This window comes from Rhinolophus sinicus, chromosome 1 (genome assembly GCF_057876585.1).
Source record: "Rhinolophus sinicus isolate RSI-liver-muscle chromosome 1, RSI-T2T, whole genome shotgun sequence".
Classification (NCBI taxonomy): Eukaryota; Metazoa; Chordata; class Mammalia; order Chiroptera; family Rhinolophidae; genus Rhinolophus; species Rhinolophus sinicus.
Genome location: NC_142501.1, coordinates 177,548,358 through 177,575,727, shown reverse-complemented (window position 1 = coordinate 177,575,727; position 27,370 = coordinate 177,548,358). Strand labels below are relative to the sequence as shown.

The window sequence follows — 27,370 nt, the reverse complement described above, 5'->3', positions numbered from 1 at the left end:
TGACTTCTATCATTTTCTTGAAAATATTTTGTATCTTGAGTTGCTATTTAATTTATATTTTTAGGATTTGTGTCAACAACTCTATATCTACATATAAAAATGTTTTGCATACTTCTTATGTCTTGTTCATAGTAGACAATTAATAAATACTTGTTACATTTTTTACTGGGCTTCAGTGGAATTTTCCTTAACAGGTAAAGACAAGTTATCAACAAATCATTTATAGTACAACCATGAAAAAAAATATATTTCATTAAGTGCATTTGAGATTTTACAAATACTCATGAAACTTAAGATAATTATTTTATTTAGTTTTGATTGTTAAAAACACGTAACATAAAATTTAACATCTTAACCATTTAGTACAGTCCAGTAGTGTTAAGTACATCCACATTATTGTACAATGGATCTCCAGAAGTCTTCCATCTTGCCAAACTGAAACTTTACATCCATTAAACAACTCTCCATTTCCCGCTCTGCCAGCCCCTGGCAACCACCATTCTACTTTGTTTCTATAAATGTGACTCCTTTAGATACCTCAGATATGTGGTATTATACAGTATTTGTCCTTTTGTGGCTAGCTTATTTCACTTAACATAATGCCCGCAAGATTCACCCATATAGCATATGCCAGTATTTCCTTTTTAAGGCTGAATAATATTTAATTTTTTAAAGTACTTAGATTGTAGTCAGAAGACTTATTTAATCCATGTGAACTACAAATCAGTTTAATGTGGTCTACATATATAACAGAAAAAATATAGCTACATATATTTAGTAAAATACTGTACAATGCTGAGACAGAATTCCAACAATTGAGAATCTTTTAAAACTATAATAAACTTGTTCCTTTGGGACATTATGCAAGACAATACATTGTAAAAAATGTAAATAAATATGTTCTTAACAGTTTTATCAGCAATTTATAAGTTGAGCCACATGAGACGTGGACCTCAATACTCACATACTTTCCATTTTTAAAAGGAGTGGACATACGGTATATGTATAGGTAGGAAGGTCTAGGAAAAGAATACAAGTGAGTCACAGCTCTGTGAGGCTATACAAAGCTATTATAGCTTGGATTAAAGCAGAACGCATGTTAAGGAAATTAAGTTCATGTGTAGTTACAGTCTCTGTCTTTAACGGGTGGATTTAATGCTTCACACTAATGCAATAACTCATATGCTTGATTTTATTTAACTTAACTTTTGGTATTTATATTATGTTGTTCTTTTTTCCCCCCTCATTTATGCTGGCTTGATCTAGTGATTACTCATTCCATTTTCTTTTGTTGTTAATGTGGAAGTCCTATTGCAAGATTTTTATTTTGTTATTGGTTACCACTTTTTCCTGTGCTGCAAATGAGACACATTTCTTTATCATTACTTGAAAATAAGATATTCTTCTTAAAAAGGGACATTGTATTTCTCTTTTAGTCACTCTTCAAGGTAAGACTTTAGAATACTTTCATTTTATTCTTCTCTTCCTCATCAAGCCATGACCTTCGGAACACTGTGTCACCTCTTCCTCCAGCTTCCCCAATTCCTAGCTTTTTTCTATATAATTTGTTAGACTATTATTAGTTTTTTATTTACTACATCTTCTTAGTTTCTAGGATCCTTACTTAGAACATATTTTATATATATTTGGCCATTTTTTGCATATTAATACATTTAAATATAAACAATGGTTCATTGGTTAGAAAACTTTCATTGACCAACACAATTTCTTCTCTTCTTTATTGTGTCCTACCTTGAGGCTTTTCATGTAGATCATTTCTTTTTTGGTCCATTTTTAGAACCATTTCATGAATCTTTTAATTTGGTATATATGTGAACAATAAGTAGTACTTTCTAAATCTCACATATCCACACATATCTTACTTATGCCTTGACAGATGAACAAAATTATTACTGGGTATAGGTTCCTTCGGTTTCCATCCACTATTTATTTTTAGTAGTGTGCATATGGTTCTGCTTTTTATACTAACTTAGTGTTGAAGATGAGAACGCTGACTTCATTCTAATCCTTTCCCTTTATAGATAACTTATTCTGTCTCTCCCACAAGAATTTTTTGGATCAGATATATTTACACGTATGTTATTTCTCATTAATCTCAACTCAATCTTAGTTCTTTTAATCTGAAGATTCAGATCTTGTTCTCAGGATTTTTCTGCTTTCTTTCTTTCTTTCTCTTTTCCTTCTCCCCTCTCCCCTCTCCCCTCTCCCCTCTCCCCTCTCCCCTCTCCCCTCTCCCCTCTCCCCTCTCCCCTCTCCCCTCTCCCCTCTCCCCTCTCCCTCTCTCTCTCCTTTCTGCTTTTAGAATTATTTTCACATTAGTTCTTGTGGATCTATCTTCCAGATCTCTGATCTCTTCCTCTTGATTTCTGTGTTTTCACATTTTGTGTTCTCTGTTTTGATGTATTTCTGCCATTTGGTCTTCAAGGTAATTTGGGTCTCAACAATGACTAACCTCTCCTTCAGTGATGCATGAAGGAACATAAAAACTGAAAAATGGCATATGCCAGGGAGCCTGGAAGAACAAAGCAGCTGTCTTGAGTATCTCATAGTCCCACTATTTGTTTAATTTACAATCACTGTTTACCCATACAGTATACCCTGAAGTCTTTCATCACTTATTTTACAATATTTCCCATGCAATTTAACATAAAAGACAAATCTTTTTTTTTTTTTTTTTTTTTTTTTTTTTTTATGATTTTATTGGGGAAAGGGAACAGGACTTTATTGGGGGAACAGTGTGTACTTCCAGGACTTTTCCAAGTCAAGTTTTTGTCCTTTCAATCTTAGTTGTGGAGGGCGCAGCTCAGCTCCAGGTCCAGTTGATGTTGTTAGTTGCAGGGGCGCAGCCTACCTTACCTTGCGGGAGTTGAACCGGCAACCTTGTGGTTGACAGCCCGCACTCCAACAGAGCCATCTGGCCACCTGTGAGCTGAACGGCAGCTCACTGACTTCATTCTAGTTGTGGAGGGCACAGCTTGCTGGCCCACGTGGGAATCAAATAGGCAGTCCTGTTGCCCAGGGCTTGCGCTCTAACCAACTGAGACACCCGTCCTCCCCAAAAACAAATCTTTTGGGGTATTACAGGGGCCCTTCTGAAACACTGCAAAGTTATTCTGACATATATTGAGATTTTAACACTTAAAACCTCAATTTCTAATGAAAACTAAGAAGTAACCAATTAGCATTCTTTAGCTTGGACATTTTAAAACACCTAGAAACATTTTTTCCTAGACATCAAAGTTAATTATAAACATGGACATATTTTTGTAAAATCTGGGTAAAATATAATACCGATAACTCAAAAAATATGTCTATTCTACTTAAACCAACAAACTTGAACTAGCTTTTATTTACTAAGGATTAATCTTAGATCATGTGGATTTAAAAAGAATTTGAGTTAGTTTCTATTTTTCTGAGAATTTTAGAGTAGTCAATCCTCACAAGCACTTACCTTTATATTAATTTTAATAATACCATCTGGAGGTAGAAAATTACCTCACATTTACAACATATGTATATAGACATGCACAGATAGACACAGAGACATTTTAGTCATGAAAAAATATATTAGTTTATAAAAAAATAGTTGGATCCAAATTTTGTTTTAGAGGCATTTGTAATTTATATCGGTCATTGACAAGTCAAGTTCCAAATGATCTTTTCCTTTTTAAAATAAGGACAACTATTTTTTAAAAAATTCAGGATGCTTTTTTAAATATAGTTTTATAGAAAGTTACAAAGATGCATTTATGAACAAGTAAACTATAGCTGCCTGAGGGACACAGTCTCCTTCACAGACGTTTCATCAACACTCCAGGGCCAAAGAAGGGGTCTGGAAAGTCTGAAAAAGGAATTGCAGGTCTCTGTGAGGTCGACATTATTTATGAGTGGTGACGGAGATTTTGAGGTGTCCATGTGTGCCTCCCTGGGAAAAGAGCCCTAAAGAGATTCCGGCTGCAGAGAATAAAATCATGGCACAGGAATGATTTCATCAGCACGATGCAAAACTAGAGGAACACACTTCTCAGGATTGTTTATATGTTCAACACACTGTAGACAGCTGCAGGAATGGGTTTTGCTTGCTGACAACTAGCTTCTGACGCTGATGTGATATTCAGCCTCTAATGCAACCCACGTATATCAGGTTGGCCAGAAAACAGCAGACTTCATCAATGTCCGTGTCTTCCACTTGAATGAATTTCAAGGTAACTAGAAAAGCATCCAGAGATAACTGGTGTGTTTTGAGTAACAAGTATACTTTCTTAAAAAGATTCCTGTAGGTGATGATCTTCAGCTTTTCAAGGATAAGGAAGATACTACAGTGAATAAAAAAGATCATGGGCTTCGTCAGAGCTTTGTTTAATAGAAGATTGTCTTACAGCTTTGATTACTTCAGCAAACTGAATGAGATGATACTTTTTCAAAAATTTAATGGTTGGCATATGATCCAATATCACTTTTACTGGAAGTAAATATACCAGAATCTTTTGTTCTTCTAACTCAAAGGCAAAGGACAAGTACTCCTTGGCTGGCTTAGTCATTATTGAATGTGGCCTTTCATCCAACATAGTACTTGTGTGTGACCCTCTGGACAGTGCTGTAATCATCTTTCAGGTTTGAGCTGTCGGTGACTGATTAGGGGTTTAGACAAACGGAATCTGTTGATCTTAAAGTAAATGTTGAATAACTGATTCACCAGAAACAGCATCCCCCACTTCTCAGAATCCTCTATACCAGTGTAAACATCACTGGCAGAGACGTGGAAACAGCTCATCAACAATTCAGCTGCTTTTTCCAACATGTCCCTGACTTTGCTTTTTCCTTTCTTTATTAACTGCAGACCTGCATTATTGGCAAATGCTCAAAGGTCAAGTGCTGCTGCATACATGATAGGCAGAGCCCAGTTTTCTTCTCTGTGGACCTGAAATGCCCGCAGGAATGATTGCATGATGACAGTCTGGGATTTGTGTGCCTCTACGAAGTCGTGGATCCTCACCGTGTAAGTGCACCATAGATAAGCTGCAACATTTCATCGTAAGTGGGCTCCAAAATTCTCTTCTGGAGAGGTCAACTGAAGCCGTGGGTTGGCAACATGAGCATGCTGGAAAGACACCAGCTCCGCCCAGAATGCGCCATCTCTAGTGTCTTTTGTTTCATAGACTGGCTGCAGGAACTGGTTTATAGTGATGTGAGCCACAGTGGCACCCACTGCTGGCAGGACAGCCATTTTTAATACCTCAAAGAATTGGGTGAACACCTAAATGACATTATAGGTTGATCCATTTACTGCAATCCTATTTTTGAAGCTTTGAGAGACCAATTAAATATATGTTTTCCATTTATTCTGTCTAATATTATAGCTAGCTTTTTCTAATTATGTGTGCAAAAGATTCATTTAGAAGTATCAAAGGCTCCTCATCTTGGCCATCTTAGTATTGATGGAAGGCTGACTGCTGTGGGTATTGTTGGCCTCAGAGGCACAATTTCCCATGTTAATTTTGCGATCTGTAGAGTCTGAACAGACTTCTAGGGAAAACCAATCCTTTACATACATGTCTTTAGATGAGCCAAATGCGGTGGATATCCCTATAGGACTGCTTCATGCCCTTGAGGAAACTGTTCCTCAAGAAACCCCACAAAGATTCTTAGTCACCTAAGAATACCTGAGTAAGGGGCAGCGAGAGCTTAGCAGACTTCACTGGAACTGTGATGCTTTCCAAGGTATAGGCCACTCTCTCGGGATAAACCTATTCCGGGGCATCCTGCCCTTCGCCCTGGGGTTCTTACCAGCTTCTCTGGAGTTAGCTGCATTTCCACACTGGACACCTTGTGGTACCTATCTCTGCCACTCCAGATTCAGGCATCTGCAACAACTATTGTTGCCCTGTTGGCTGTTTGGCTTGGGGAAACTATCTCTTTCAAAGCTAAAGAGAGTTCAGTCTCTCATTTAACCAGCAAAGATTTTATTCAGACTCAGTAAGTAATCCAATTAAAAAGCTGAAATTAATAGCCACCCATTCCCCACCCCCCCTTTTCCTAGGTCATCTCAACCCTTATCCACCTCAAGGATTTTCTAAGAACAGCTCAGATAAAGTCATGGCCTGCTACTTAAAGCAAGGAGGACTGGAATTCCAAGAGAAAGCTCACCCAAACTCACCCAATGTGAAGTGGAGAGCCAGCCAGTGATGCACAGGGGGCCCTTGCTTGTATGTAGCACCAGGTTTGCAGGGTAGTCCTGGATGGATGTCTTTGGAATCCTGCCATATGATGCCAAGTAAATGACAATATAAGAAACGTCCAAACCTGTAGAGAATTTTTATGAGTTTATTTTAGCCAAAATTGACAACAATTGTCAGGAATCAAGATCTCAAATGCTTCCAAGAGTGGCAGTTTGCAGCTTCTTTTATGCATTTGAAATTGAGGAAGGAATTTAAAGAAGATTACATGAAGGTGGGAAAGAGCAAGGCAGGAATTAAATTATAGGATAGTTAACAAGACTATGTGCTCTTTTGAGGGTGGTTGTACCTTTGCAAGTACTACTTCTGGTACTTCAAAGGTGTGTTAACCTAAATGCACAAGAATAATGGACAGGGCTTGCATAAAAACCTTTCCCTAAAGATGTAATAGGCTTAGGGTGTGACTACCCACCATGACATGCCCAAATTAGCAGGTGTTAGAAAGTACAATGAGACCCTGGAGAGTAGGGTATAGTTTTGGAAACCACAGAGGGGAAGGTTTCCCAAAGGGGAGATTGTAGAAGAAACCAAGAGGTGCTTTTCTTTAAACAGACTCCCTTCTCTTTACTAATAGAATCTGGTACCACAAAATGGGCTATGTTTCCCTGCCTCCCTTAAAGCTAGATGTGCTTATTGACATAGTTTGGGCCAATGAAATGTAAACTTATTTTTGTGCATTACTTCCAGGAAGTCTCCTTGAAAGGGAGGGGGGCATACATTTATTTTTCTTTCCTGCTGCCTATAATGGCTGGAACTCCAGCAGATACTTTTTGGACCATGGGGTGATCTAAGCAATAGAAGCCAAAGATAAAGATGTAGAGTAGAATGGTAGAGCATTCTTGTTTCCTGTCATCAAGGGGCCACCATGACACATCTGAAGGACAACCATTAGAAGTTAATTTTTAGATGCACAAAAAAATGCAGTCAAGCTCAAATAAGAACTGAGGAAAAAAATCATTGAATGTGGGAGTAGAACACAGTTGGGGGCATTTCCCTCATAATGAACATGAAAGCAGGTTCTAGAGTTAAACTGATTAGCTTTAAATTAAGCTCCATCATTCATTAGTTATGTGACACTGGACAGAAATTTAATAGCTCTAAGCCTCATCATGTTAATAGATAGAGATATTAATATAATTTACCTTATGGGTTATGTTAGAAGTGATTTAGATTATGCATGTAGAGTACTTCACACAGAGCTAACACATAATAGGTGTTTAATAAATGTAAATAAAAAATCAGATGGTTACTGATAACATGGTATTAGTTTTTGAACACATTTCACGAAATTTGGTGATTTTACAGTCATATTAATCCTACAGTTTAGAGAAATACAAATTTATATTAAACAAAATACTGAATGTAAAATATACCTTGTAAGCTTCAAATTACTATGTAAAAATAATTTTTTACCATTTTAGCTTGAATGCCTATCACTTTATGTGACAGCGAATAACACTGAAAAGGTATATTTAGTTGATTTTGATACATGCCAAATGATTTATTACCATTAATTTTTATTTCTACAAAAAATGTACACACATTTTAAGAGATGTTAACTTTGGTCAGCGTTGCTCAAGCAGTAGTTTGCGGTAATCACAAGTATCTGGACGCTGATGGTAACCACTTCGAGCACCTCTTGTAATTGCAGAAGTCAAACATGACTTGTATTCATTTTTTGTTATCAGTATATATTAATACAGATTGTTCCTTTCTTAAAAATGTACATACATTTTTTTTGGCACCCTCTGTATATATAGCCTTTGTATGGAGAGCATTCTAACACATAAGGATCAATTAAACCACAATTAATGACTCACTGAGTAATGAAAACTGAGTAGCAAATTGTGTTCTAGAGTTCTACAAATACTATAAAAATTCGTAGTAGGGACAAATTCAAGTACCGTTGTTCATTTGGGGTAAGGTATGGTTAAGACAGGATGTGTTTAAATTCTTCAAAGGATGATTAGAATCTGGATGGGATTCTTGCTGGAAAAAACAGCCTGAGACAATTCTGACAGGGATTCTGACAGACTCCTTAAGACCTATGCGGAAGCCAGGTTCCTTTTGCCTAAGGTTGGGAGTCTCATTGGTTTAGTGGGGTGGTCTGGGCTTTCACAGGTCCTTCACTGGGCTTTGTAACAGTGATGAATCAATGTTGCTGTAGCCTGGCATCTAACAACAGAAGCAGCTTTCAGTTACCTGCACTTGCATCGCTTCTTTGGTGAACTTCTCCTCTTCTTTCTTCGTCCCCAGGTGCTTGTTACTAGCACATTCTGAGTTCCTCTTACACAGTTTGGACTATCTGTGGGACATTCTATACGAGTGTAGCTGTAGTAGGAGTAGGGGGTGAGCTGGCACAACCCAGGCTCTGCTTCGCGCGAAGGCTTTTCTTTTCTTTCAGGTTTTGCTAGTCTCTTCCCAGTCGCCCTAATTCATTTTTTTGGAGTCAAGTTAGCCCTAACCCTTTTAACTCGTTTAATTGAGCTTTTCTGACGAGTCCAGGACTTGCTGTTTAGAGAGTGCAAGGTGCGCAAGCAGGAGCGCTCACGACTTGGAGCGCATGCTCCGAGGGCTCGATGCGCATGCTCCGAGGGCTTGGCGGGGGACGAGCCCTTCTGGTTCTCTCCCGGAAACTTCCGTGGGGTAGAGAAGTGGGTGGAGTCAGGGCCGGAAGCAGAGTGATGGCGCCTAATCTTTAATCTCCTGTCTGGGAGAAGCGCCACGGGTCTCCGCTGGTGAACAGATGTTTGGGATGTCTTATCTCTGGTCGCGCTTTCTTCCCCTTTACCACAGGGCTGTAAATCGACCTGGGTAAACCTGACACCCATGAGTAGGTTGGGAGACAACCCCTAAATTCTGTCCGCGCCTCCACAGACTGTTATCAGCTTCCTTCTGCTGCACACCTCCTCTAGCCGCAGTGTTTTTATTCCTTTCCAGTGGCTCCGTCCCACCCCTTCCCAGCCCCTCCGGCCGTTATGTATGATCGGGCTCCCCGCTCGCTCAGATTGACGGAAGGTGGCAGCACTGAGGATCACGTGGGTCCTGGATCTTACCAGGTACCGTTCCTGAAGCAGCAGGCAACAGGTAAGATGTAATGACAGGCAAGCCCTCTGTGACAGGCACCTCACTTTCATCCTGCACCGCTTCCTTGTGCTCGTGTGTTAAACCTAATAGTACCACTTCCTAAGTATAACAAAACATGAAGCAGGCAAGGAAAATTCTTATTTTACAGGTAGAACTGGTAAAATCATTTGTCCTGTATCACAAGGCCAGAAAGCATATGACTTGGACTTCTGATTCTACAATGGTTGTCTACATCATACTTTCAATTCTATAGATCAGATCTAAGATTTTGATTTCCTGGCTCAGTTGACTATGAGTCTCCATATCCTGTGTACTTCTTACTGCCTGCAGTCTCTTCATTGTAATCCTGGCTGCCGCAGACACCTTTCCTACCATTAGCCAGAGACACATTATTTACTAAAATGTAACTTTTATATTTCTATTTTGCAACATCATTTGAAGATAGTGCCATGTATTTTTCCAGATAAATGTCTGTTATGTGACCAAACCCATGTTCTCTTTGAACATAATAAGTGCCCCCTTCATCCCATATTCTGTAAAGAAAGGCTGTACTCTTGGGAGATGGAATGGAAATGGATAATTTAAATAATTATTTGTTCTCATTTGTTTGCAGTTAGTGACTTAGGGGAAATTGAATATATACTTCCAAATTGCTTTCTGCTTGTTCTAATCTGATGATTTCGTGGAGTTTAATATCATCCAAATTAGTTTTCCCCTTGCATTTTCCCTATTTCTATGCTATGTTTGTATTTTTAGACAAATGCCAGGATCCATTACTGTTGACCGACTGATCAGATTAGGGTATTAGATTAATTTAGTTTTCTATGGGTGGAGTACAAATTTGTCATTTGTTATTATTTTAATCTTGAATTTTATGACTTTTCAGCATCTGACATCAATATCAGTACTCTTGGAGCTTATTATTTCTGTCTTTAATGCAGCTGAGTTGTTATAAGCATTAACTCCCTAATAATTTATTAGTTACCAATGACCACCCAAATGCTTCCACTTATGATACTTTTCAATCCTTATTTTATTGTAGCACTCTCTTTTTAGAAATATTTCTTCCCCTCTTATCTGTAACATAATTTTTTCCTGCTTCTTTTCCCAACTATTGTCTTGGAACAATGCCTGATACATGGTTAGGACCAAATAAACATTTGTTAAATGCTGAATTAGGGAATCATTTTTCCCCCCTCTCCAACCCAACCCTTCACAGTTTTCTTTAAAAGTTTTAATTTTTCTAAACATCTTTTAAATGTTTATATATTATACTTTCCATTATTTGTTTGTTGCGTCTGTACTTGCTCATTCAAATCTATAGCTTCAACTACTGTCTATATTCTGACTCTGAAGACTCCCAGAAAAAAGCCCATAAAGATATAGGTAATTTAACAACAAAAAAAACAAACAACCCAATTGAAAAATGGGCAGACGACCTGAAGAGACATTTCTCCAAAGAGGACATACAAATGGCAACTAGACATATGAAAAAATGCTCAACATCATTAATCATCAGAGAAATGCAAATCAAAACCACAATGAGATATCACCTCACCCCAGTCAGAATGGCTATCATCAACAAGACAAATAATAACAAGTGTTGGAGAGGCTGTGGAGAAAAAGGAACCCTCATACACTGTTGGTGGGAATGCAGATTGGTGCAGCTGTTATGGAAGGCAGTGTGGAGGTTCCTCAAAAAATTACAAGTAGAATTACCATATGACCCAGCAATCCCTCTCCTGGGTATCTACCCCAAAAATCTGAAAACATTTATACATAAAGACACGTGTGCTCCAATGTTCATTGCAGCTTTGTTTACGGTGGCCAAGACATGGAAACAACCAAAATGTCCTTCGATAGATGAATGGATAAAGAAGTTGTGGTATATATACACTATGGAATACTATTCGGCGGTAAGAAAAGATGATACAGGAACATTTGTGACAACATGGATGGATCTTGAGAGTATGATGCTAAGCGAAGTAAGTCAGACAGAAAGAGCAGAGAACAATATTATTTCACTGATATGTGGTATATAAACCCAAAACAACCAAAGAACAAGACAAACAAGTGAGAAACAAAAACTCATAGACACAGACAATAGTTTGGTAGTTACCAGAGGGTAAGGGAGGTGGAGGGTGGGAGATGAGGGTAAGGGGGATCAAATATATGGTGATGGAAGGAGAACTGACTCTGGGTGGTGAACACACAATGGGATTTATAGATGATGTAATACAGAATTGCACACCTGAAATCTATGTAATTTCACTAACAATTGTCACCCCAATAAATTAAAAAAAAAAAGATATAGGTAATTTATATCTCTAAGGTAAGCTTTCTCCTTATCTTAAGTCCTCTGCATTATCAATTACTTTTTTGGACATCTCCACCTCTGGCATCTGAAATTCCAAGTGTCTGAGCCCATCATTTTCCCCTATTACTGGCTCTTTTGAAATTATATCAGTCAATTATAAACTTTAAGCATTTTCCCCACTGTTACTGGTCCCTTTGAAATTATATCAGTCAATTGTAAACTTTAAGCTTTGGAATTATTCTCAACTCCTTTTCTGATTGATCATTCCCATTGATCTTTAAGACCTATTGATTCTATCTTCTCATTATCTCTCACATTAGTTCCCTTTCTTCATTTAACTGCCCTTGTCTTAGTTCAGGCCTCATTATGTCTATTCTGAAATAAACCAATAAAATGCTACTGGTTTCTCTCTATTTCAGTCTCCAATCCAACTTCTATCTTATGGCTAATGTGATCTTTCTAAGATATAATGATGTTGTTTGTTTAAAAATTTCCCTTTAACATTAAAAGGTTAAAATCTGAACTCCTTGACATGGTGTATAAGATTCTTCATTATCTGTACCTGACATGGTCTCCTGCTTTATCTGATCTTTCCAGGCAGCCACACCTCCACCAAGACTTTACCTACTGTGGGGACAGAGCCCCAGAAAGTAGTTTCCAGGCTCTCGGCCTCACATAGAAAGGTGCTGGCTCAGGTAGTAAATGGCCATCAACTATGATTGGATGGCCATCAGCTGTGGCTAGTTGGCCGTCAGCTGTAACCAGTGAGCCATTGGCCACTAATATAACTGCTGTGGCTACGCTAGCAGAAAATGGGGGGCTAGCAAGAAGATGGTGGCTGAGCTAGCAAGAGCGGCTTGCAGAGAGGTGGGTGCCGCCAGAGAGAATATAGTGATATGACTCCCCTACTTATGGCTCCGTGGGTGTTACTTTTTGGCTTTACCATGTCCTGCGTTCTCTTGTGGGGAGCGGGAGCGGGAGCAGAGAGCCCGCCTGGCACCCTGCGCGACACCTACATACCAGCAATTCCAACTTTGCATCTTCTGTCAGTTCATGCTTAACCACTTCTAGGCCTTTGTACCTGCTGATGCCTTTGCTCAGTATGCTCTCTGCTCCTTCCTCACCTGACTAATTCCTACTTATTCTTCAAAACTCAGGTAAAATGAAGTTGTTCTCTCACTGTTCTTAAGTCTTCTTTGATTCCTTAATGACTCTTTCATAGCACTTTGATTCTATATTGTAATTATCTGCTAACTCATCTGGCTCCCCCACTAAAATGAGTTTCTTGAGGGCAATAACCAGGATCTTTACTCAATTATTCTGTTTTTAGCTCAATACCATAACAGATAAGTACTTAAAAAAAAAACAAAAACACAGTAATTCTTGAAATAAAGTTTAAAAATTTTAATGAGCAACAAATAGCAGAATAAAAACTCTTACAACATGGCTTGTGTGAACTCTGTTTAGGGAGCAGTAAATAGGATATTGCAAGGCCCTTCTTTTACTGTTTTATAGAACTCTCCCTTGTCTGAAGGAAACTAAGAAATTCCATGCTTGAGAACTTTGAGCAGCTGCATCCTGGAGATCCCTGTTTTTAGTAATACTCAGTGATAACATGCTGATAATTGATGAAAGGTACAGGTGTCTCTAGTCATTTCCCTACTGCGTTCCCTGACAAGATAGTTTAAAAGTAGCTGTTATCTCTCTTGTAGGTATATTCCGCCTTGCCTCTCTTTAAATCAGTAACACACTGGACTATTCAGAGGTACACAATTAAGGGTCAGGTAGATTTTATAGAGTATGATGTAGAAAGAGCAGATGTTGGAACTTTGTATAACTTAGTTGTTACCTTGAATTACACAAGAGGAGAGGAACTTAACTTCTTAGATCTTCAAAAAAAAGAAGCAAATAGTCTTTATTCCCAGCCTTTCTTTTTCCTAATTACCACTTCTCTCTTACTATGACATACTTGGTCAATCCTGCATTGTATTATCTTCACATTTTCCTGAGGAAATTCTTTCCACCTAATTTGCAAACTTCATTGCCTTGGCTTTGGCCATTGGGTCAGGGAGACTCCTTTTTTACCAGATTTGCAGCCTGAAAGGGACAGAACTGAGCTGCCTTGGTTTCCTGAGTGGGAAGGATAATGGATACTCCAATTACAGATTAGTGAGAGCTGTTGCTAATATTCTCATAATTATCTGAGCAGCAAGTATGTCTTATCTCATCAAAGCAAGTTTTCCCCAGAGACAACAGCCTGGTAAAATATTATAAAAACATAATCCTTTTAATAATGTGATGGCTCGTGGCATTACTGAGCTAAGGAATATTTCATTGGTTTTTGAGCTTGATTTTCATAATAAGTGACACCCCACATTAGCTGTATGTTAGTTATCTTGGTTCTGTATTAGTTATCTAAGCTCAGTGACACCAGCTTCTAAATATATTCTTTCCCAGATTTCTTCTCTGATTGGAGAGCAGTTAGCTTTATCTGCCACAGAGGCATGAGCTGTCTCAGGTCTTGTGCTTATGCCAAAAATAAATGATTTTATCTTATTAGCCAATCAGAACGTAGGGAGATCACCTCAGGGAATGCAGTCTATCTTTATTTAAGTTTAAATAATATATATGATTGTTCTGTATGTTGATGTTCCTGAAGATGAGCATATGTTTTAAAGATCTAGTTATTGCTTTTATGCAAAGAATCCTCTTTTCTTTGTTTTGTGGCTATGAAACTTATTGTGGGGGCAGAGCCCCAGAAAGTAGTTTACAGGCTCTCGGCCTCACATAGAAAGGTATTGGCTCAGGTAGTAAGTGGCCAACTGTGATTGCATGGCCATCGGCTGTGGCTGGTTGGCCGTCGGCTGTGGCCGGTGAGCCATTGGCCCCTAGTGTGGCTGTTGTGGCTACGCTACCAGGAAGAGAGGAGAGAGAAGAATGGGGGCTAGCAAGAAGATGGCGGCTGGGCTGGCAAGTGTGGATGGTGGTTTGCGGACAGTGTGGATCCAGCCTCCAGTGAGAGTATAGTGCCGCCAGAGAGAATATAGTGGTGTGACTCCCCTGCCTATGGCTCCGTGGGTGTTCCCTTTTGGCCTCACCATATCCTGCGTTCTTGTATGGGGAGCGGGAGCAGAGACCCCGCAGGCCGCCCCGCACGACAAATGGTGCAGCGAGCAGGGTCTCCAGCATGACACTTATCTTTTAATCACATGCTGCCCACCCTTCTTTCTCAGAATGGACTTTTATTACTTTATCCCAGTTTGACTTATCTACTACTGTTGGCACCTCAAGCTCAATATATTCCAAACTGAACTTATTTCTTCTCAAATTTTTTCCTCTCGTGTAGTCTTAATTTCTTTCTACCCGACAGTTTGTTTTATCATTTGTAGTTGGCACTCTACATGTCAACATATCCATAAGTCCCAAATAAAGCTTTTTATTTTACATTCCATCAATCCTAATTCCCCAGAATCCTCTTCTATTTTTTTTATCTTACTAATTATTAGCACTGTTTATAGTGTAATTATTTGTGTATTTGTCTGGCTTCCCCACTATTTGAGGCCAGGGTTTTAGCTTATTCATTATTGTACCCTCACTGCCTCTGTCTGACACATAATAAAGCATTTGGTATTAGTGAATGAATGACTAAAGGTGTATTTTAGAATATTGTCTATTAATTCTATATTTATTGTTTAATACCCATGGCAGTATGATAGGGTTACCAGCCATCTTGGTTTATCTGGGAATGTCCTGGTTTTAGAACTAAAAGTCCTGTTTCCTGAGTGACTAGGACAGGGTGGCACCCTAACTGTAAATATTGGGTATACGGCCATGAATAAAACAGAAAATTTTCTTCTCTCATGGAGCTTATCACTATAAATACTTTCCTTATGGTTTTACTTGAGCTCAATATTTCATATAAACTTTTAGCCTATTGATGAAAGATTCCATATAATTAATTTTGGAAAACTTCAATGAAGATTTTATGAGTACCAGCTTTCTGAATACATGTGGCTATTATGTAGTTTTTTTTTCAAAAAATAAATTTCAGTATTTTGCAATTAATTTTACATTTGTTTAGGTGGGTAGATTCAGTTAGAATCTCTGCCATGTTCTGATAACAGCAACCTCAAAACTAGCCTGAGCTTAGGTTTATTCATTCTCATATTACATATTACCTCAGTGTTACTATGAACCTAAATTAAAAAATATATATGTATATATATCTTTAATTGTGACATGAAATACACAGAAAATTACATAAAATATAAATTTATGACTTAAGAAATAAGTACTCGAGTCAAGAAATATTGCCAAATTTTCCTTTTCAGTTATAACCCTATCCCTTTCCCCTATAGGTAAGCACTATTTTGATTTTTATGCCAATTATTTCATTGCTTTTCTTTGTGGATTATTAAATCCTCTTGATGAAATGACCCCTTTATAGTAATGAAATGTCTCTCTTATCTCTGGTATTCCTAGTTCTAAAAATCTACTTTGTATGCTTTTTTCATATGGTCACAACAGCTTTCTTTGATTCATGGATGTATGGTATATCTTTTTCATCCTTTTATTTTAACCTCTGTGTCTTTATGTTTTAAGAGGGTTTCCTGTGGAGAGCATAAATTTGGGTCTTGCTTTTTTATCCAATCTAACCATCTCTGCCTTTTAATTGGGGTATTTAGAACTTTTCCATTTAATTTAATTATCAATATTGTGTTTACATTTACTCTCCCGCTATTTGTTTTATATTTATCTTGTTTGTTCTTTGTTTCTCTTCTTTCCCTACCTTCATTGAATGAGTTAAGACAACCTAGATAGAAATAATTTATATATGCTATTGCCTACAAATAATAGATGCTATTTCAAAATATAAAACAGTGGTTCTCTGAAGATGAAAATATTTTATCAGTGAAATACTATAATTGCCATTTTCATCTTAACCAAATATACTTATAAGAAAAATAACTTTTATTTTGTTTTTATTTTCTTTAGGTATTTTTTCTGTTGTTTAGTAAATCCAGTTCTATAAGTTCTTATATTTAATATATATCAATATAAATTCCATTCTTACATCAGAATTTTAAAAATGCAACAACTTCTGTTTCTAGCCATTAGTTCTGATAGTATAGTCTCATCAATTGAGGTTACTAAATTGATTTCATATATTTTGAATGCTTTTCCTTTGAAATAATTGGAATCTTATCTGCCAGTAACATGATTTTACTTTTATAGGTGGCTATGCACCATTCCTTTCTTTGGCTGCCAGAGAAAGTACTTTTACAGTTGCTTCTAACACTGAGAAAGCTGTTCCAGGTCCAGGATACTATAATGTTTCAGATGCACAGGTAAATTTATAATAGTTATTATAAGTATCTAAGTTAATAAAAGTCATGCTTTCTTTCTTTAATAGACTATCATGTCCATTTTCATATTTTATTTTCCCTTCACATCATCTTTTTCCTTTTAATCTATATTTTGTAATTAGAATAAGAGAAAATAAGTGTGTTCAATGTTGGTTGTCTCATTGGGTATTTTTCATTATTCTACATATTCTCTAAGACATAGGATGCTTCATGGTTCTTGAGACTCTTGAATGGGAGAATAAGACTATGAATGAATTACGGCTCATGAAAATTGTACAGTTGGTCAAGATATATAGAAGAGAGATAGACATAGAGTGAAGGCATTGGTTTGTGTGCCCCACTCTATAGCTAGAGCTATTGCTATTGACCTATGTGTCTCCTAATTCTATACAGTCTCAGGAATCTGATATCAGAATATCTTCAATGGTCTATTCATGTTCAGAACAGTGGATGCAACTCTAATATTTTCATAACTATGAATATCATCTTCTACCCTTTCCACATAAATTTTGCATTCTTACATAATGACTCCAAGCCGACCCTACCATACATATCTTTATCTCCCCCATTGGAGGCCCAGATGCAGTCATTGAAACCTTAGACTTCCTGAATGAATAATAGCAACCATTCTGTCAGGGGTTTGGTTACAAGCAATAAAATAGACTTAAAACAGATACTAGTTTTACAGTAAAAGATTTATAGGAAGGGCACTTGGGTAGCTCATAGATTTGAAGAACAGTGAGGTCTTAAGGAAGGACAGGATTAAAACAATTCTAGGTATTTCAGGAGTACGAACTTCTGCATCATTCAATAGGAACTGCCATTACATAACTTAATTCTATAACTTTCTTCCATTTTATTTTTTATTTGTGACTCCACTCAAGATTAAAATTTCTAGTAGGGAGAATCTGATTGGTCTAGTTTCATTATGGTCTAACACCTGTAGTTCCTGGGATAGGAGATCCTGTGTTTGGCAGATCCTTTAAAACCATAAAAGGTGGTTTGATTACCATTACATTTCACCTCTTGATTGCCCAGTTCTCTTCTCTTCTCTTCCCTTCTCGTCTCAGCTCTTGTCTCGTCTCTTGTCTCGTCTCTTGTCTCGTCTCTTGTCTCGTCTCTTGTCTCGTCTCTTGTCTCGTCTCGTCTCGTCTCGTCTCGTCTCGTCTCCTCTCCTCTCCTCTCCTCTCCTCTCCTTTTCTCTCTTCCCTTTCCCTCCCTTCCCTTCCCTTCCCTTCCCTTCCCTTCCCTTCCCTTCCCTTCCCTTCCCTTCCCTTCTCTCTCTCTCTCCGCCCCCACACAGTTATTCTTTCCATATATATAATTTATAAAAATGCAATTATTTTATGTATGATTTTCGAAAATACCTTCCCAGAAGTAGCCAAACTAATGTCTAGCTACTGTATTCAGAGATGATATTGTAGTGTCACTACCAATTGAATCCTAGATTTCTAGATTAAGGCCATTTCATCTCTTCTTCTTTCACATTTCTATTTAATTGTTCTGCAACCTATAGATTAAATGGTAACCAACACTCAATATTTTAAAGAAATGGTTAAGAGTGTAGACTCTGCAGTTAGACTACCTAGATTCAAAATCTGTTCCTCCACTTACTAGCTGTGAAACTTAAATCACTTAATCTCTTTGGGCCATAGTTTCCTCATATGTTAAATAGGAGTAATAACTTTATAGGCCTTTTCTAAGGGCTAAATATATTAGTAAGCATTTAGAATAGTGTCTGACTATAGTTCTCATTCAATACATTTTCACTATTATTAGTGTTGCCATTTTATAGTAGGAGGGGGAAAGGAAGAGATGGAAAGTGAAAGAAAGTGATGTAGAAAGCAAGGAAGTACAGGTGGGGACCTATTTTGTTTCTGTAACTGATCATAAGGCTGTTGGCAGCCTAAGATTTTTCCAGCACTCATTCTGTGTTCTCCATCTTTTCAACAAGGACTTTATCTGCTGGAGTTCTTAGCTTGGTGGGGTGACAAGAATCTTCAATTCTAGGGAGTCTGAGTGCTTGGTTCTCAGGCTTGCTTCTCAAACCTTTAAATAAACTAGCTCTTAGCATTTTCACTGGGTTTTATAATGCGAGGAAGTGCTATAGGGTGTCTCTGTGATCGATCCCCCCACACTCTTCTCATTAGTCCTGTTTTTCTGTCCTGGTGAAGGTTAACCTCCTCTGCGAATACACTATCCTCCTTATTTTGCTTTGTAGCATAAAGAGCCTGGAATGGTCAGTTGGTGGTCTCAACTTTTAATTCAGTGGAACATCTGTTACTGTTACTCGGGGTCTTAAAACTTGCAGAATACCAGAGCTTAGAGGACAAAAACCAAAAAATTCGATAGTGGGTCATTGGATGTAATCACTCCCGCTTCCACTCCATGGCCCACAGATCAGCATATTACGGGTGTATGAGCTTGCTAGTTCTACAAGTAGTTCCCTGATTAAAACTGATACATAACTCCACTATTCCAAGAGGGAAATGTGGTAAAATACACACAAGAGGTAGATTTCAAACTTGTTAAATATGACAAGTGTCAGGATGTTGGAATATTATTTTCATACTGATTTTAGTCACTTCCACATGTAAAATACTACGAAGTACAATTTAGATCAAATTTCATTTTATTCCAAATTGGGTGCATTTCTTGAATTTCTGGAATAAGGAATTAGGAAATGTGCTTTTTGTATAATGAATGATCAAGAAAAAACAGTTCTAGTAGTCTCTATTTTTTTTTTCCTTATAAACAAATACCAGAAGAAGATTGATTTCCTTGGTTTAGAAAATGACTAGTGACTTATTCACTCAATTGCTATTGAGGCTTTTTTTTTTTTTTGGTAGTTTATGCTAAATTATTGCAGAACTGTTAGAAGTTCAAGGAGTATGAATTTATTGCATTGTTTAAAAAATAAAGTCCATTTCATTTTCAATAGATGAATTAGGAAACATGTTTATAATGTGACATAGTTTACATATTCTGTAAATAATTAATATGGATAATAATTAAAGGGACAACTCTGGAAATTAATGCAAGTATGTATGTATGTATGTATGTATGTATGTATGTATGTATGTATGTATTTTTGGAAGCATAGGTTGAAATGTTGCTTTCTATCAGCAAAGACTTAGCAAATATTATTTAGAAACTTCAAACGAAATTCCAAAAAACATAAATGTGGGTTGTAGTTGCAAGGGCCTTCCTACATGGTAAAATACAAAATAGTTGAAACTTTATAAAGCAGAACATTTAGGAGTTGAAACTGTGTGCCCCAATTTTGTTCTCTCTATTTCTCTGTACCTCTTACAGTTACTTCACTTTGATTATAGTTGCCACCACTATTCCAAAGTCAGTGGTGGGGTTGGGGTATACTTTTTGCCTTTGCAACTCTTGCCCAATTATGGACAAATTCACTTTGTCTTTGTTTCCTTTAGCATATCTGAAACATATTAACTTTTTTCGAAAGGAAGTTTGCTTAGTAGAAAACATCATAAAGGAATTAAGAAAATAAAAGAAGCAAAAGAATCAAGTTTACAAAGTGCAGGCTTCTGATCCTTTGATAGTTATATAATTAGGTTATTAAGTCAGAATTTGTTCTGTTCTCCTGTTTCCTAGGATGATTCCTGCTGCAAAGGGTCAGTACAAATTTTACTTATGTTTTCTGATCCTGTTTTCTTTCGTATTTTTTATTATCTGGGAATCTTTTCTGGGTGTAGACAAGTAGTTTCTTTCATATTTTTTATTACCTAGCCTAGGAAAAGATGTCCAAATTAGGTTTGATTTTTGATCCAAGAGATACCCTCCTTAGAGCTGAATGATAGGATATCCTAGGTGATACAGTATCTGGTCTCATGCTTCAGGTGAGACTCTGACCCTGTAGTGTTGGGGGGGTTGCTGACATATAATAATTCATCAAATAACTATAGTATATAGACAAAAGCACAATATTCAAAAGGTAGGTAGACCATTTTCTCATTGGTTTTCATATAAAATGTGTAATTACTTGGTAATATTATTTTGGGTCACTTATCTGATACATATGCACTTACTTTTGTAACCTCTTACAAAATGAGAATAATTGGTAATTATGAAATGAAAATTCTGAAAAAAACTTCTGGTTAGTTCCACAGTTTTAAAAAAATCACCTACATTAGATTAATTTTATTATCTTCTGTTAAAGTATTTAATATAAACTCAAATTGTAATTTGAATTGTAAGATCATAGAGACCATAATAATGGCTTTTCAAAGAATAAAAAATGGAGAAAGCCTTCTTTTTTTCACGATTGAACTCTTTACATAACTTGTAATATTAATGGTTTTTGCAAAATCATTAAAGTCTATTATTATAGATGCAATCTCTTTAAACATAGGAATTCTGATCTTATTTAAACAGTAATCAAGTAGTGAATTGGCTATCTATGAATGTAATTTCACTCATTTTTAAAAAGAAAACCTCTTTTGTGTATTTCTTAAAAGCTGAATGAAGCTGAGTGAGATGCAAATTAGAGACAGGCTCAGTTAAAAGTGATTGTGAATAACTGACACGTGCACACCATGTGAAAGGTCTATTGGTAAACAATGACTTAAAAAAATCTGATCAATCAAATGCCAACCACTGTTATATGAATCATCTTTAGAATGATTGCACTATGACTGTTTATAGAAACTAGTATGATGGAATTTTATCTGAATTAACTGGCTACTAGCCAGTTGATAATTTTCTGATTCTAGAGAATCCAGATATGTGGCATGGAGAGCCATGGAAGATTTCTTCCAGTGCCTCTTCTGCAATAAACAATGTTCAAAACTAATCTGAGCATAAAACCAGCTGTTGCCAATAGGCCTACATCCCTAGAAATGACCAGAATGTTATTTATGAAAATAATTAATCCTAAACAAGCTTGGAAGTTTTGCTTTTTTCCTTGCAATATAAATATCAGCATTTTTAGCTCATCTCAGAGGTATAAATTCTCCAGGGACCTGTAAACATGCACTCTTTGTTCTTGTTCCACAGCCTTGGAGATTCCTATGCCACTGATTCCTGTTTTAAAAATGTTTTGCATTCCCTTACAGTGTTCTAAGTACACTAAATTTTAGTTTGAGTTTGGAGTTAAAATTGACAGCTATCGTCATTTTCTCTTACCCTGTTTTACCAGAACTATGTTTTCAATCAAGAGCCTTAACTTTCTCAGGTTGGGTTTTAAAACTGTTTGTTCATATTAATATATAATGTTTATTAAATAGGTATTATTAAGTACTTTTAATTATTTTGTATTTTTTTTTCTCTCCAATTTAGTATACTATAAAAGGAGGCCGTAGTCTCCAAAACCGGGAGAAACGTTTTACGAAGTTTATTTCCAACAGTCCAGGACCAGGAAGCTATGATCAGTCTTGTCCTGGAACATTAGGTATCACGAAGAGAAAAGTACTGAAGGCTAAAGAGCATTTTCAATCAGTACGTTACAATTTTAAAGTATTCTTCTAATGACACTTCTTTTAGTTAAAATAAAATAATAGAAAAGGCTCAATGTTTTATATGATGTTAAGTACATTTAAAAAGCCTTAGTATAAAAAATCGTAGGTGTTAGTATCCATATTGTAGTTATTTTATAATAAATTGAATACTCATTTTTATAAAGTTTAGCTTTTAAGTGTGTTAACATCTGACTTCTTTTTTGCTTTTGATAAATCTATAGTCACTTCCAATGTCCATGGTGAACAGAAAGTAAGGGAGATTTTACAAACCACCTACATGGTTTACCTGAATATGTATATAGATACACAGGAAACTCTGTTTAAGCATTATTAATAAAACAGTAAAATTTAAAACATGATTCCTGAAATAAAAAGAGCTTGAATTTTAGATGGGAAAGATACATAGATAGCTACCAAGATGATATGTGACAGTTGCAAGATGAAATAGGTGCTAAGTGAATGACTATGTAATTAAATGCCATAGGAATTTAAAGGAGGATTACTGTGTTATGGGGAAGTATAATTTGTAGAGGATTTATAGAGGAAGTTGGCTTTGAAGTATATGCATTTTGGGCATAGAGAGCTACGTGAGTGAAGAGAGAGAAGTGGGATCTTACAGAGGACAATGAGGAGATTATTTTGACTGGAAAGAAGAATTTGTATAGGGAACTAGCAGGTAATTTGTTTGGAAAGTCATACTGGTGTTATATAGATGAATAATTTTTACACCAAAGGCCTACTCTTTTGAAATAAATAATATAATCTAGCAGATTTTGGTCATGGTTTATTTTGAGTGGTTCCGTCTTCTCTTGCCATAACTCCTTCACGTAGCTCATATTAATTAAATTTGGATTAGTTTTGTGTTTAGGATGATATAATTTAGGGTTCAGTACTCAGTTGAATAATGTCAGTGCAATGAGAATGAGGTTAAGTTTTATACGTGTATTTAATATCAGCTATTTCATATGTAGGGACAAAGTAAATATTTATTTACTAATGCAAGGGTTTATCAGACATTTTTTTGAGTGACTATGTGTACCAGACAGTGCTAGGCACTGATAATACATAGAGGACAAATCACTGCTCCCTGGGATCTATAATTTTAATGGGAAAGTAATGAATGAAATTCAATACCAAAAAGTTGATGAAATGATATCTTAATAAACATACATCATAATAAAGTGGTCACTAGTAGCCCAAACAAGAGAGTTTTTGAAGGGGGTAGAGATAGTACAGTTGAGCTGGCTCTTGAAGGATTCACTAAGTAGTTAAAAAAAAATGGAAAAACACAAAACAAAACACTCTGGCAGAGAAACCACAAGAATAAAGATGTTGTAGTATTTAATGGTGTGGTATGTTCAGAGAAGAACAAAGTTCTTTGGAATACTTCGAGTATAGGATCTAAGGGAGAGTAGTAGACATAGAAGCTGGAGAAGATAGGGGTACATTTTGGAAAGTCTTGACATCATGCAAATATTTTTTGAGAGTAGTGAGTGGAGGGGAAGTCATTCAATACTTTCCTGTTTTAATTTGGTAATCAGTCTAATTAAGTATTAGGGAGAGTACTTAATAATTGTCTCTAATGATAGAAACATTTTCAGCTAATGATAATATGCTAATAGCATAATTATCATTATGCTATTAATTGGGCATGTGTGAACTCAACTATAGCATTTATCTATCTATTTATTTAGAAACTGTAGAGGATCAATATATTTTTAATAAAGAATTTTCCAGATAACTAATTTATTTGTCTGTATTTTATTTGATATATTTTATTCTAGCATTTCTTATATATGATACTCCTTCCTGTTTTTATTTAAATTATAAAATATTTTTCGTTAAAGGAAATTTTGAAAAAATTTCCCTAAACTCCTGACTCTAACACTGACATTGAATTAATTTTTGCTTAGCTTCTTTCAGTATTAAATCACGTATGTATATGACTTTATACACTTATATATACATTCACATAACTTGCATAGCTATCGTTCTAAATTCAATTATATATATATATATATATTTTATTTCCATTCAGCATTATATCACAGACATTTTCCTTGACACATAGTATGCACATAATTAGGATATTTATAAAGGGCAACAGTAATATGGAAATAGGTCAGGAGCTGGGAAGAAATGAAGCCAGGAAATGTTACAGGAAATGTAAAGTTTGTTTTTGCCTGGCAGATACTATGATGGCATAGCACAAGTAACTAGTTTGGACTGTTGATTTTTGACGTGATTATAGGAATGAATGCCTGTTTCAAGAATCAGTGATACTAGTTTTACTAAGCAATATAAATAACTAAGCCAAGTGAGAGAGATTCCTCACTTGGAATCTCTCTCACTTGGCTTAGTTACTTATATTGGCTCATAAGGTAGCTATAATAGTATTGGTGTATATTATCTTGGTTTATATGATGAGGTAAGACTTGAATTCTTAAATTACTCCCTTAAATTACTTTTATAGAACAGATATTTTTGGCTTATGTTATGAAACTCATTAAATCAATATTTAATAGTTGCTTTTTAGTAAATTTTATTATTTGATTCTTCATTTTTTCTCCTCTTGCCTTTGAATAAATAATGTGTTTTCTTACAGAAAATTTCAAGGACACCTTCAGCTTCCAGAAGTGTTGATGTTCCTTCAATTCCTTCTTGTGTATGGTCGTGTGGTTATTATATTAATGAGGATGACAGTATTATGAAATGTTTTCCACCTGCTAGGGACAGCACACTCGGTCCAGCATACTATAAACCTCAATTTGTAAGTAGATTTCATTTTATATTGGCAATTGAAAGGTTGTTTATGATTATGTGTGTTTAGTTAACACTAATTGCAGTAACTAACTGTTACTAACACTAACTGCAGTAACAAATAGACCCCCAAATCTTAGTGGCTTAATGCAACAGAAATTAGTTTTTCCTCATTCATTTGGACATTCCTTGTTAAGAGACTTTTTCTCCATGTAGAGATTCAGTCTCACTCTATTTGTGTTACTGTCATCCCCCAGGACTTGGGTGTCATCTGCTTCCAGCTGGCAGAAGGGGAAAGAGGATGGAGGACTGCTAGTGGGAAATTTTTGTAGGCCAAGCCTGGGAGTTAATGCTGTCACATGGATAGACTTAAGTGCTAAAGAGGCTGGGAAATATAGTCTAACTCTGTCTAGGAAAAAGAGGAAACAGGTTTAACTTAGTAGAAGTCTCTGCTCTACTGTGTAATCATACTCAGTACATAGATATTCTTTTCCTGAACTGGAAAGTGAAAGAAAACATTTTATTTATAAAAGAATTTGGGTCTGATAGTGTATTATTTATTTCACAAATGATTATTAAAAAAACATAAGGAGCTTCTCTCTGATTAAAATATCAAACGCAATCTATCAGATCCATCTCATCCAGGCTTTAAATTTTAAACCTGGCCAGAGCTGAACCAAGATTTTATTCAGCTAGTTGAAATATATGAGTTATCCATGAATACAGACAATAAATATAGATAGATATATGTCTGGTTTTACTTAATTATAAGACTGAAGTACACAGTGCTTTGAACCTGTTTGTTTTTATATTTTTATGAGATCTGGAAGAAGTAATCCTAAGTGAGGAAAATGGCAAAAATTAAGCATAGGTTTAAGGAGAGGCTGATGAGACACCTTAGGCAAAGAATAAGAATAGGTGCTCTCAGGATTTGCCTTGACCTTCATTCTCAATACTCTACAGTTTTTTTGTTTGTACATGTCTCCATTTTTGGGCTTTGGCTTAAGCACTTTCCAAAACCATTTGGTTTGTGGCAGTAGGTATACCGAAGCATTTTTGGATCTTAGATCTATTGAATTGTGAAATGTTTTTTCTTAAAATATTTTTACTGTAATTTATATACTCATAGTTACACATTTATTGTACAAACATAATAACATACCCATGTACCCTCCATTACATATAACAAAAATAAACTTTTGTCAATCTTGAATTAGTTATGTTTTAAAATAAATATATTACTAATTATTACCATACTCAATTTCCTCCCTTCATTCTTCTCTTTTTGCCAAAGTAAACTTTAATCTTTATTATATACATGAATAACAATATATATTGTTGTATGATTTTAAAAATATGAGTAAATGGTGTCATCTGGTATGTAGATTGCTTACTGTTTCATTTGTTTAGATTTAACCATATAAATATATTAAATCTAATTTATCCATTGTTTCTAGTTAGTAAGTTTCTTTCTTAAAAATAATTTTAAATCTTGAAATAGTTTTAGACTGTTTCAGAAAAGTTATAAGAATAATACAAAGAATTCTTATATACCATTCATTCAGATCCTGCAGTTAACACTTTGTCACATTTGCTTTATCCTTTTTTCTCCCTATACATTTATATTATTATGACATTCAGTATTATATTAGTTTCAGGTGTAATAGTGAAACTATTCATAGCATAGTTCATAGCATAGTGGTTAGGCATTTATATAATTTATGAAGAGATCTCCCTGATTTGTCTAGTAACCACCTGGCACCATACATAATTATTACAATATTACTGACTATATTCCTTATGCTGTACTTTACATCCCCATGACTATTTTGTAACTACCAATTTGTATTTCTTAATCCCTTCAACTTTTTCATCCACCCTCCCATCTCACCTCCTATCTGGCAACCATCAGTTTGTTCTCCGTATCTATGAGTCTGTTTCTGTTTTGTTTGTTTATTCAGTTCTTTAGATTCCATACATAAGTGAAATCATATGGTATTTGCTTTCTCAGTTTGACTTATTTTACTTAGCATAATATCTTATAGGTCCACCCATGTAGTTGCAAATGGTAATATTTCAATCTCTTTTATGGCCTAGTAA

The 27,370-nt window shown here is 35.9% G+C and overlaps 1 protein-coding gene and 1 pseudogene across 2 annotated transcripts in view; one reads left to right on the top strand and one right to left on the bottom strand.

The window, feature by feature from the left end:
* Window positions 1–2,555: 2,555 nt before the first annotated feature.
* Window positions 2,556–8,822, bottom strand: LOC109452302 (PCI domain-containing protein 2 pseudogene; annotated as a pseudogene). Its single transcript, XR_016018920.1, has 2 exons — window positions 8,460–8,822; window positions 2,556–6,324 (listed from the first exon to the last, which is right to left on the bottom strand). The product of XR_016018920.1 is annotated as a PCI domain-containing protein 2 pseudogene (transcript).
* A 107-nt stretch (window positions 8,823–8,929) lies between these two features.
* Window positions 8,930–27,370, top strand: part of STPG2 (sperm tail PG-rich repeat containing 2) — a 517,806-nt gene continuing 499,365 nt past the window's right edge. Inside the window, exons 1-4 of the mRNA XM_088792041.1 lie at window positions 8,930–9,344; window positions 16,897–17,009; window positions 22,332–22,490; window positions 25,116–25,280. Coding sequence (XP_088648167.1) covers window positions 9,236–9,344; window positions 16,897–17,009; window positions 22,332–22,490; window positions 25,116–25,280 — 546 coding nt within the window. The 5' untranslated portion in view covers window positions 8,930–9,235. The remainder of the gene's footprint in view (window positions 9,345–16,896; window positions 17,010–22,331; window positions 22,491–25,115; window positions 25,281–27,370) is intronic.